Raw genomic sequence first — 12,945 nt, 5'->3', positions numbered from 1 at the left:
GGAAGAGAAGCCAAGCTGAAGACAGCTTTCCCTTCATTGTCTGCTCCTGATGGGTTCCCCATCTATTTTCACATGCCATGATGCCTGAGCTCTGTTATTAATGCAACATTTACACACTTGCAGATGACATTATTGACCTACTCACAAATACACACACATGCTATTTTGAAATATAGGAGTTTTCCCATGTTCATGTATGTTCTACTGTGCTGGTCTATGACCATAATAAATGAGTGAATGATTGACTGATATGGGTTTTTTTTTCCAGTTTTCCACATCTTAGATGTTTGTAGCTCTGTTGCATGGATATGCCTGGCCACAGGAAGGCCAGGCTTGGCTATTAAATGTTGAGATTATATTGTACCATTTTATTCATTCTCTTATACACACTGTAGCACAGGAACAATGGCTGATATTTAAAAACTGCAGGATATTCTTTTCAAATTATTTTCACATGGCCACCAGAAAAAGCAAACTGTTATATATAATTAAATCTCACAAAAAATAGCAGCAGGGTAAACCAAGTAGGAATGTCAGCCTGCAGATGGGACCAGCAAATCCCCCGGAATTATAGTTCATCTTCTACACTACAGGGATTCTATGGCATTGTACCCCACTGAGGTCCCCCTCCCCAGACTCCATCCTCAAATCTCTAGGAGGTTCCCGACCAGGATCTGGTAACCTGACTCCCCATCCCTTGTCCTTGGCCAAAGGGAACCAAAACCCAAAATAAGTTAAGAATCTTCCCTTAGGAAAGCACTTTTGCACTGTAATAAAATTTTTAAAATGAACAAAGAGAGATCAAAACCTTTGGGGGGCTGAGCATATGGAATGTTTCCGCTGAAGGGGAGTCTTTTTCCCTTTGCAAAGTCTAAAATGAAGGAGAAGACCAAATCAGTTGACCTTTCCTTGCTCTTTCCCACATTGTTAGAATGACTGGGTTTCCACTGCCATGTTAGATACATAACAGCCTTTAATCAAAAGCCAGGATTCTGAAAGAACCTCTGTGAGCAGCATGCAGCTCCAAGCAAAGCTTATCAAGTATCAGTTAAAAAGTTTGATCTATCAGCCTCTTATCTGCAGCAGTACAGGAAAGGTGGGGGGAGAACAAACCAGCTCATACCAGGCTGCTTCACAACATGATACTGAGCAAAAGAGGGCATTTTTCTGATCAGCTACCAAGGCAGATTAGTTGAAAACGAGCACATGGTAAGCAGAGACTGGAATAACTGATGCTGGGCAAGACTGAGAACACGAGACTGTTGATTGGGCTTGTTCTGTAGAATGAGGACAGACAAAAGAAGTCATGCCTTATTAAAGGAAGGAATAAACTTCAATACTTGCCAACTTTTCTGGTTCAATTCAGCAAAATTAATTTTTTTTAATGCTAAATTGTCTGGGAAGAGCTGTCATTTGTTTCAGCTCTGGAACTAGTGTAAATATCAGTACAAGTACAGATTTTTATTTGTATTGCCATGATATTCATAATATAATACATTCTCATAATGCTAGCATTTAGAAAATGTTGGTAGCAACATGGAGCATGGCCCCTGTTTAGCAAACTTCATCTGCCTTGAAATAACAAAAATCAACCATTTATGCTCTTGAGAAGGACAACTGGAAAATGTAGTGATTATATTGCATCATTAATCCAATATATAGGATTATATTAGGATCTATTAATAATCCAGGGCAAAGTCAGGATTGGAGGAGGGGGATGAATATTTGTGCTGTGTAAAAAAAAACTACCATAAGAAACCAGCAGTGAAAAATTCAAAGTATAAAAAATAATTTTGAATACAGAACAAGGCAGATTATAATAGTTCCTAATTTTCAGTTTATTCAAGAATCCAATTCCTATTCTGAATGAATTTCCCTGCTGTCATTTACCTTTTAAAGAGATTAGAAAGTCTCAAAAATAAATTTTGCTCACAAAAATTGGCTAGTACTTTTAACTGGAAACTGGAAATGTTACAAGACATTTTAAAGCAGTTAAATCACGCACATCTTACCATTTCCCTGGCATTTCTGCAGAAGGCCATATCAGGATCCAATCTGTCACGTGCAAAATAATTTCTCTCTTTCATCTCTGATCTGAGGATCTGTCCTTTGATCAAGTATATATTAGCTACATAAGGAACATTCCAAACACCTCTAGAAAAGAAATACAAAACGAAGCTAAGAGTTATATTAGAAACGCTATTCCATGTTTCATACATTTTGAAAAGTGGCAAAGCACAAAGATTCTAATTAAGATCAATTGATTTTGCACTTGAAATGTGAAAAGAGCTCACATTTGTTTGTTATAATATTGATCCACTCCTGAAATGGGGCAAAAGTACTGCCAGTTTTAAATAAACTTTCCTATATGGAGAAACACCACAAATCAAGGTCTTAATTGGACAAGTTAATGTTACCCTTTTCCAAGGAGACTAATCTATTTATAATGGAATATTCAGCCACACTTCCACTTGGAGAAGACAAATATAAAGAGATTCTAAAATTACTTCTAACATTAAGATGCAGCTATTTACATGATTCAGATTTCTTTATAACAGTGTCTATTTATACAGCAGCATGATTGTGGGAAAATAACAAACAAAACCATAGCAGATAATTATAGCAAAAACCATAGCAGACTCCTGTTGCTCAGATGACAGTCATTAAAAAGTATACAAAAGATACTCATTTAATGCTGAATAGCTAACATTTCAGGCAAAAGTAAACTTGTTCTATTAAAATATTTTGCACTATTTTTAATTAAAACCATATGTGTTTCTAGTTAGTTAAAACCCACAGTTAAAAACCAATAATTCAGAAAATATCTGATCTGCTTTAAAGATGGTTGAAAAGTATGGCTCTGTATGTTATTCTACTTATGCCACAGAGACAAATTAAATTCCAAGCACCACGTCATATACATATTGCCTCTCCTGCCCCCCCCCCTCACACATGGGAAGGCAAGTGTATTTCAGGTAAAGAGAAAAGTGGGATAAATGGTATTGGATGTACTGAAGAAATGGTGTTGGATGTGCTACTCAAGACATTCAGCACAGAAAATACTACCATCAAAATTCTAGGGAGGACACACTGGATTGGGACCAGATTTCTGTGGTAGATCAAAATAGAACCATACTGTCTACTCCTCCTTCAGTCAGCCCCTAAAACCACTGACCCATCAGCTCCTGATGGTCACGGAATTTGGTGGAGCAACATGAGAGGACGCACACAGCCTACAATGAAATATATGCATCTGAAACCTAATACATGAATACTTTGTAATCCCCAAAACTTCCAGCTGCTATCTCTTTGCAGGTAGGATTACTATACAACATGTTATTTATTTATTTTATTTCATGTTATTTACTTATTTTATTTACAGTCATTGACCAGCATCAGGAAAAATTAAAACCAAAACATCTTAACAATAAAGTGTCTCAATATTTACCAAGGGTTTTGGCACTCCACCAGGCAATATAACAAAACTATGCCACTAGAATTATCTTTATGTGCAAGTACAGTGTCAACTAAAAGATCATTAGTATACCTAAGTAACAAGAGCGAAATTAGACTACTTCTGATATCCCTATAAAAATCACAATGCAATAGAATATGAGCAATCAATTCTATTGCACCTGAACAGCAAGGGCACATATGATTCTCCAAAGGCACATGATATAATCTTCCACTGATCAATGCTGATGGAAATACATTGAATGAAGCTCTCAAAAAAACCCAACAGAATTTGGAGAAGGTGATGTGTTAAGTATGGTGCAGTAGAAAATCCCTCCCAAGATTTTAATAGCCTATATGGGCTTGGAAGGAGCACCATCTCATTTTGTATAAGTAATTGATAAACCAATTGTTTTGCCTGCCTATTTCCATTTATAGTAGTTGATCAGGAGCTAGACCTATTTTGAGAGGTTTGTTCATTATCTTGGTGAACCAGGTGGGTTGTGGGCTGACTGATAGAAACAAGGGAATAAGGTTATAGGTTGAAGAAGCCTTAGCCAATAGTTAATACTTACTATCCAGGCCCTGGTCTCTAGTTTTATCAACCCTGTCTCCTACCAGAGTACCGCATTAGCTGTTCATTTGGAACATTAAAGAGGGCTTTAATAAAGCCTATTTGGATTTCCTCTTAAAGGAGCAAAATTTCAATAAGGGCCTATTTGGGCACCATATGTGAGTTGAGCTAATGATTTAGTCAAAAACAATTTAATTTCAGCAGAAATGAAGCCACCACTATTAGTGCAATAGAACCTTAAAATTGCCCCTGAACTCCTCTGAGCAGTGTCAGCTATAGAGTGAATATAAGCAGTTTGCTTCCCATATACTGGAAATATTATACCCAGATATTTAAAATATTTAACTTGCTCAATATGACATTAATCAGTATACCAAGTAAAGCACAATCTTTGTCTTGGTAAAATTAATACCTAGGCATTCCTGCTGATAGTGTACAGCCAAAGCATTCAAAGCCCTTTTCAGTCCTATTCTAGTCTGTGAGAGAACCACCACATCATTGACATACAGAAGTATTAGTAGCCTTTTACTCGCAAATTTAGAGGTATGAATGTCTAATTTCAGTAAACGTTTGATTAGTGCATCAATATAAATAAATATTAAATTTAAAAAGAACCAGAATACAGCCCTGTCTTATATCTTTCTGAGTTGCCAGAGAGTTGTTCTGAGAGACTGAGTTGAATAAATGACCCTCTGGATTAAATCTGACATGAAGACTTGTGATGTTTAGAGAGTAATAACAGAAGCTATTTTATCCAGATATTGAATTGAAATAGAAGAAGAAGAAGAGTTGGTTCTTATATGCCGCTTTTCCCTACCCGAAGGAGGCTCAAAGCGGCTTACAGTCGCCTTCCCATTCCTCTCCCCACAACAGACACCCTGTGGGGTGGGTGAGGCTGAGAGAGCACTGATATCACTGCCCGGTCAGAACAGTTTTATCAATGCTGTGGCGAGCCCAAGGTCACCCAGCTGGTTGCATGTGGGGGAGCGCAGAATCGAACCTGGCATGCCAGATTACAAGTCCGCACTCCTAACCACTACACCAAACTGGTATATGGGAAGCAAATATTGAATCAAATGCAGATTTAAGGTCAACAAAAGTTACAAAAAATGACCACTTATCAGAATGTGTATATTTATTAAATTAAGTATTGTAAAATTAAACATTGGTGCATAACTAATCTGACATATCTAAAACTGGCCTGTTCTTCTTCCAAAAAGCCTTCTTGATAAAGCCAATCAAGTAATCTTAAACAGAGTTCTTTTGTACATAGTTTACTGATTATATTAAGAAGTCTTAGTGGTCAAGAGCTGGACAGATTCTCTCTACTTCCTTTCTTAATAATGGTAATTATAATGAAAAGGCCCTAATCATGGGGAACCTGAGCCGTCAGATTAATGCATGTGAAAAAAGAGGCTAAAACTGGGGCCTACCAATCCACATTTTATTTCAGTAATTCAGAAGTAATGAAATCACTGTCTGGGGCTATCCCATTTTTTCATTACAACATTAGCGGTTTGATTTCTTGTGATGTTACTGGAGGCCATTGTGGTAAAGAGTCTAGTAGAAGATCTAATTGAGTATATGTTTGATGTTCACCATACAGGGAAACAAAATAAAATCCCCAAGTCTCAGCAGTAATTGTATTTGCCATATGATTACTTGTAAAGTCTGAGCAGGTAGATGTTTATCTTCAAAAACCCACAAAGCCCTTATTCCTAACAGATCTAATAATAGATGTACAATTCTCATGGACTGTTGCTTTCTTTTTATTCCTTAAGAGAGCTTTGTAGGCTCTCTTCCTCTCCATGAGCTGAAATGGATTAGCTTTGAAGACAACAAAAAGTGAAAAAGATCTGTCTTAGGAATTATACAGTCCGGATCAAACCACCTTCTTGATGGTACCTTTACAGCAGAAAATGTTGAGCCTGGCCTAGATAATAGTGGTTGGGGGTCTGAATGAGTTCATTACATACAGTAATAATGTTGGGTTTATTGTTATCTCCTAAAAATCTTGAATAAATCTGTTTACAATGTTCTGAATTAATCCACTCATTGATGGTATTAAATATACATTGCACTAACAGACAGTCTTCTCCCTGCTATCTTTTCTAATGAGAATAAGATGTTCTGGAGGCCTATTATTCAGCTACCAAGTCAATAAGACTGGGCTTATACATATGGTCATTAATACTGGTTTGTTTATCTATTTTAATCATTTTTTTATGATTTTAAATTTGTTATTGTATACATAAATGTTGTGAACCATCACAAGATGCCAGATGCGATAGGGACAGTCTAGAACTGTAAAGAAAGACAGACTGACAGACAGACAGATGATTAACTCACACTCTGTTTCCTTGGACAATATCCACGTAGTCCTCAGATCGGGCATAATATCCGTCAGCACTCAACGCTCCCCAAAAGTTGGACCAGAGCTTCCCATGACGGGTTACTAGAGGAGCAATTATTTTTCTGTTAAAAGACATGTTAAAAATGGAGATTAATAAGAAGTGGTAATACTCTGAGCTCTTTAGGATTCTGCATTTATTTAGCAGATTAAACAAAGACCAGCACCCCACTTTTGAAAGCTAACTTTCAAAGACAATAAAATGTAAGTCTAAGTTACAGAAATTGGGGAATAGATCTACAGTTACTGATGAATCAGAGGAAGGGGAATAATGGAATGGGTGACAATATATGAACCTCAATGGATCTTCAACATTATTTCCACTCACTATTTTGAGAGTAGGTGGCCATTTCTAAATTAGGCCCATCCAAGTTTCAGCAGGTTTTTGGATATATCTAAACACAATTTGCCAGAGCAATGAACAAAAAGGATTTTTTTTAAATGAAGAAGTCACAGCTGAATGGTGGAACACATGCCTTGTGTGTTAAACATCTCAGTTACCTTTCTTGGCATTTCCACTTAAAGATCTCAGCTAGAAAATGACTCTGCCTGTGATCCTGGAAAGCTGCTGCCAGTCATAGCAGTCAGCACTGGACTTGGTGGATTAACGGTCTGACTGATAAGACAGCTCCTTATAGTCTCAGCCAGCACCTTGTAAAACAGATTCCTTCACTAACAGACACACTGTCTCCAAACTCCAGATGTATCCTAACCTGTGAGCAGGAACTGGATTTATATCAAGATAGACAGACAACACAGGCCATTTTCTATCACCGTGATATACATCAAGATTAATGACACCAAAGACAGTGCACTGAACAAAAGAACTCAAAGACCTGAAGGCAATTTCACATAGAAGAGTGCAGAAATACTCTCCCTGTGAGATATGTTTTTTACCCTGTGACAAAGCTATTTCAAGAGTTCATTGAAACTAGGACAAGATTGACACAGGCAAAGTTCTCACTCAGTCCCCTCCTCCCACTTACCTGTTTTGTTCGATCAGGAGTTTTAAACTCTGTGGGTTTGTTAAAACAACATCAGCATCTATACTGAAGTAATAGTCACAGTCTTTGTTCTGGCGACAGACTTCCCTTGAAAAAGACAAGAAATACAAACCATTAGCACTGGATATGTGATAAACCCTGATAGCTCTGTCACTTTAAATGGACATAATATGATTAGAAATCTTCAGGATCTTTTCTCTTTTGGAATTTTTTTTCTCTAAGAATAACTAGAATCATAGAAAGATATAGGGGATTTCTGAAGGTCAGATGTTCCCCACCCCCTCAATAGGAGGAAAGCCCAAAATATTCTTAAAGATTTGTATCCAGTAATTCTGAAAATTCTTGATTTAGGGAACTTTATTCCTGGTATCTCCAAAACTTTTCTATGTTAAAGCCAATGGAGGATCTAAGAACTCTGTGACTAACTCAGTTTTAAAATGCTAACAGTCTCAGAAATTCCTTTGCCCGGAGAAGGGATGTAATGAATAAACTCCCCTCCCCCTCAATAAAGCATTGCTCCTTCAAGAAAAAACATATGAGTTAAACGTGCATTCATCTACACCTAAATAACCAACAGTAAATATAAAAATAGGTATTTATACCAATAAAAGCTTTACATTTAAATTGCTATTGTTCTTCCCAAATGACAGCTAGATACAATCTAGAAACCACATTGGGTTTTGCTACTGGTTTAACAAAACACATTATCTACTACAAAGACTTACACTGCTAAGATACACACAGCACATGGTGAGAACATAAACAAACATGAGTTCAAGATGTGATTGTGAAAGCTGAAATGTTTTCATTTATAATATATATCCATAAGACTTCATATATTCACCCACTACAAGGAATCTTTCATTCTATCAGAATTTATAGGAGTCGGTTAAATTCTCATTTTAGAACAGGTCCTTCATAAAGCAGAAACAAGCTGTATACTATTTGTGCAGCACATGTTGCAGGTCAAAGAGTCAATCTGTTATTTTTCACTGGCCTGGAGAAGAGGTCATTTGGGAGTAAAGGACACTCTGGTTTGTTATGGGATTTGTCAAGGGACAGACAGTGGCTCAGTAGAAAAAGAGTAATGTTCTGTCCCTTAAAGTTTCTGTATCCAACTGGATTATAACACACATTTAATAAGTTTTCTATCAACATTTATAATCATTCCAATGACTTGGTTAACTTTTGGAATGGAAAATTGTTTGAGTCATTATCAAACAGGTTTCTATCTGTTTATTATCTGAAGTTCTTTGGCTTGCAGTATTAAACAGATGTGACCTGATGTGTTAGAAAAGAGAAACTCAGGTGTTTACAGCATGGGAGCCATTCGGGCTGCACAGCCACCCAGTCAGGCCAGGTTGCCCCTCCTCTTCCTGGCTCCACACAGGGACCATTTAGCCCACTACACCCGATCTGCCCCAGATGTATGTTCCTGCTCAGCAGCTAGGGAAGTGAAGTTCTGGTGTGGGCCTCTTTTTTATTTTTAAGAACATGGTATTGCGTATCAACATATTAAAAATTTAAATTAAAAAAAATGTACCAGGTAGCTCCACCATGGCCCATTATGCACGGGGGGGGGGGGGGAATAGCGCACATTCAGGGTGGAATGGCAGCGACTAAAATCACCGAAAATGTGCATGCACGGCACTTTTGCGCATGTGCGAAAGTGCCGCGCATGCGCATTTCCAGCCGCACGTGCGCAGTCACACTTGCGCGGCCGGGAAATCGCCCTCCTTGCTGATGCCGGTCCCCAGCCTGAAAAAGGTTGGGGACCACTGTTATAGAATATATTTGAAGTGATGAAGTTAAACCACAGTGCTTGATCTAAGCCTTTGACTACACAATACTTACACTGTTTGTATGCCTATATTTGAAATTTCATTTACATTTTTAAGATTTCTGTAATCTCAAATGAAAGGATGATGTGATCAACAATATGTAGCTGTAAAACTTCATGTAAACATTGTCATGTGCATATTTTCATTGCCTTCGTTACACATGAAAAATCTACAAAAAAAATGTTAACTAGGAAAATTAAAATTTCATTACATTCCCATGTTCCTGGCTTCGGCTTGACTTAAATTCTCTTCAGGTCCAACAATTTTTATAGTACTAATAATATTCTTGGCTTTTTCCCAGAATTTCTTGATATGCTTTTCATGGTACACCTCCTGAAAGTGTTAAAGTAGGTAGTTAAGTCATTGGAATTACATGAAAATTAAAAACAATAAAACAGTCCATTGGCAGACTACAGTATATCTAAAAAGAAGTTGGAAACTGGGGCCATGATCTACCAAGTTAGGGTAAGTTATACATAGGGTTGCCAACTCTGGATTAGAAAATTCCTTGACATTTAGGGATGGAGCACAGGGAGGGTCCACACTAGGATATAATGCCCCCCAAAGGTACCATTTTCTCCAGGGAAACGGATCTCTGTAGTATGGAGAAGAGACATAGTTCTGGGTGATCAACAAGCCTGCCTGGAGCTTGGAAACCCTAGTTATGGCTCAGGTTTCTTGCTCCATGTTTTTCCTTCCTCTTGTATACTAACAGATCAACCACTAGAGAATGTGAAATCTCATTTGATTCTGTGGGGCGGAACAAATACAAAGAGGAAAATATCTTGAATATCTATAAATGCTATACATTTTATATACATATTTTCCAGAGATATCATGCAGGTACCAAACAAATCTTATAATAATGGCTAAAATACAAAAGGTGGAATAGCTGCTATTGTTATTTGTGACAGAATCCATACAGTGAATATATACATATATAAACCAACATAAACATAACCACCTTAAATAGGCTGTGAAAATGGAAAAATTATCAGTGATCAGAACCATTAATACATTTGCATGTGGTGCAAATAAGGCAGAAATTAGAGTACAAAACTGCTGTAATAAAGATAATTACAAGAACATTACAATAATGCTATGTGGATTATAGGGATGAGCAAGAACCACAAAACTGCAGTTCCATATGTGGCCAAACCATAAAACAAACCTTGCACTGAACTAATTTTCTCCGATGAACTAGTTCAGCTTGTTTAAAGGGACTACAGACCTTTTCAATGGGGTTTTCAGAAAGCAGCAAAAACAATTCAAGAGTGGGAGTGCTCCCAGCTGCTCAACTATTTTGGGCCTTCTTGTTCAGTCCCTTTCCAGTTTAAAGGGACTGTACAAGAAAGCTGGGAAATGGGGAGCAGCCTGTCCAGGGTCAGGTGCTGCTTCAAAAGAGCAAGCCCCTACCTATTTCCTAGTGAGGTGATCAACAGAGGAGATGGCCATGGTGAGCCTTGCAGTGGCAGCAGGGACATGGAGGCAGTATAGTGCCTGGGCCAACCCAAGAAGCCCAGGGTGGGAGAGGTGACACAGGCAAAGAAGGAGGCCACTCCCGCAGGCAGACAACATCGATTGGATATCTTCCATTGTCAGCCCATTTCCTGCTGGGTTTGGCTTTACTCCTGGAAGAAGATACCCAACCCATGTGGTCCCCAACCTGGAGTGGCCTCCTTCCCTACTGGTGCCATGAACCCTGCCCTGGGCTAGTGGAGTGGGTACACCTGCTGTACTGCCAGTGCTACACATGGTTTGGTCCCGCTGCCACTGCAAGGCTCACTGCACTCATCTCCTCTGCCAGTTACCTCAGCTGGCCACCCATTCTCCACTGCCAGCGTCCTGGATGAGTTTTAAATGGGAGATCTGGAGAGGTCTGGTGTTGGAGGGAGAGTATGTGAGCACTCAGCCTTTCCTGGATCACCAGGCAATGGACTCGACCATTCTTTTTTTCACCTACATCTGCCCCTTCTGAAGTGTAACCAGTTCCATAATATTTGGATTTTCCGATTCCTAAAGGGTGGCGGTTTAGGTTTTTGGTTTTGTTTTAAATGCTTGTCTCTCACAGGGGTGTTACTAAAATTCTGTCACAACTCTAGATTGATTCTTTTATGATTTCCCCACAGTTCAGGACACAACCTATAATTGCCATTATCTGTTCCTTATTAATGTTAGTCTAGGCAGCAGGAGTGGCCAAACTGTGGCTCTCCAGATGTCTGTGGAGAGTACCATGCTAGCAGGGGCTCATGGGAATTGTAGTCCATGGACATTTGGAGAGCCACAGTTTGGCCACCCATGGTAGGGAAATTTGATGCTTACACTGGAATCACTGGCATAAAAATGGCATAAAAGAAGCAAACAAAACGGGGAATTTGGAGGTTTCCCATCCTCACAAATATGCATGATAAAAGTGTTCATCCCTGCTATGCACAAAACTAAAGGAAATACATATTTGCATGTCTGCAGTGTTTAATGATAACATTTTGAACTTAAGATTCCATTCAGCATCCAATGGCCAGTTATCTTCCGCCTTGTTTCCTTTCCCACAGTAAAAATACCCCGTGGTCAGCAGTCTGTCCTCTATATAAACAGCCATATCTTTTTTGTATCTTGCCTTCTGGGGGGCAAATGGCAGATTGAAGAGTGTAACTCTGATAACAAAACTGCCCACAGGAAAAGGATAAGCACACAAACTCCCAGTCCAAATCACTATTCCCTGCAGCTGCTTTGAATATTTTTGTTTAAAAAAACAGCTCTCATGAAAACCAGCCTCATAAGGAATATCTTACTTTTAATAAGTGCTTGACATAGAGTTTGCACAGGATGGTGGAAAACAATACATTGGATATTCTTTTGTCAACTTACACTATGTACTCAAATACATTCACACACACACACACACACACACACACTATTTATCAGGCAATAAAGGTTGTATATGAATTTCCTTGCTGTCAGTCTGTATTACCAAAGTCATTTATTAATTTGCAATAACATAACTGCACAATTAGCACCTAATTGTAAAGTACTTACATTATTATGAATGAAGAGAGAAAGTTTTTCTTTTGCATATTCTAGAGTCAATAATCTGTCTAAAAACCTGGGCAGGAAAGGAGTTGGCTGTTCAATGAAAACACCAATTGTTACTGTTGGAGTCTCCTGGAAAGTAATTTGTGGATAAAAAAAATTACTACAATGTCTACCACAGTTTGAAGAGATATACATTTCTCCCTAATGACCACGCTATAGATCTTGGACAATAAATTAACCATGGGTACTATGGGTAAATAAGGAACAGTTAAACTTTTAGCCAATGGGTAACTTTAAGTAGCAATGTAAATTGTGGATTTTATGAATGTACCCATTCATCTCAAATTATGCTAAGAATCCATATCATTGTCTCTTGAAAGAAACAAACGTACAAAATGCTTTCTGAGGAATTGGTTTCGGAGAGTAGCTGTGTTGGGGGTCTGCAGTAAGACAGCTCAATTCAAGGCTGGCAGCACCTTTGAGACTTCACGAGATTTTCAGGGTATATGCTTTCCAGATTAAGAGCTCCCTTCATCAGTTGTAATCTAGAAACTGACGACTCATGCCTAATAAAGGGAGCTTTGACTTCTGGGAAGATTATACCCTGAAAGTCTTGTTGCTCTCTAAGAT

At 38.3% G+C, this 12,945-nt stretch overlaps 1 protein-coding gene across 3 annotated transcripts in view; it reads right to left on the bottom strand.

The window, feature by feature from the left end:
* Positions 1–12,945, bottom strand: part of PLOD2 (procollagen-lysine,2-oxoglutarate 5-dioxygenase 2) — a 79,534-nt gene that overhangs the window by 11,020 nt on the left and 55,569 nt on the right. For 2 of the 3 annotated variants that reach the window (XR_013233472.1, XM_077348753.1), the window contains exons 9-14: positions 12,319–12,444; positions 9,494–9,615; positions 7,424–7,528; positions 6,377–6,502; positions 2,013–2,154; positions 809–871 (exon numbers count right to left, since the gene is read on the bottom strand). Coding sequence is in view for 2 of the 3 variants with exons in the window: in XM_077348753.1 (XP_077204868.1) it covers positions 809–871; positions 2,013–2,154; positions 6,377–6,502; positions 7,424–7,528; positions 9,494–9,615; positions 12,319–12,444 (684 nt within the window). In the remaining variant the exon portion in view is untranslated. The remainder of the gene's footprint in view (positions 1–808; positions 872–2,012; positions 2,155–6,376; positions 6,503–7,423; positions 7,529–9,493; positions 9,616–12,318; positions 12,445–12,945) is intronic. The other variant, XM_077348755.1, reaches the window with a different exon arrangement.

The sequence above is a fragment of the Paroedura picta genome, chromosome 8, assembly GCF_049243985.1.
Source record: "Paroedura picta isolate Pp20150507F chromosome 8, Ppicta_v3.0, whole genome shotgun sequence".
Classification (NCBI taxonomy): domain Eukaryota; kingdom Metazoa; phylum Chordata; class Lepidosauria; order Squamata; family Gekkonidae; genus Paroedura; species Paroedura picta.
This window is presented reverse-complemented; position numbering and strand designations above follow the sequence as displayed.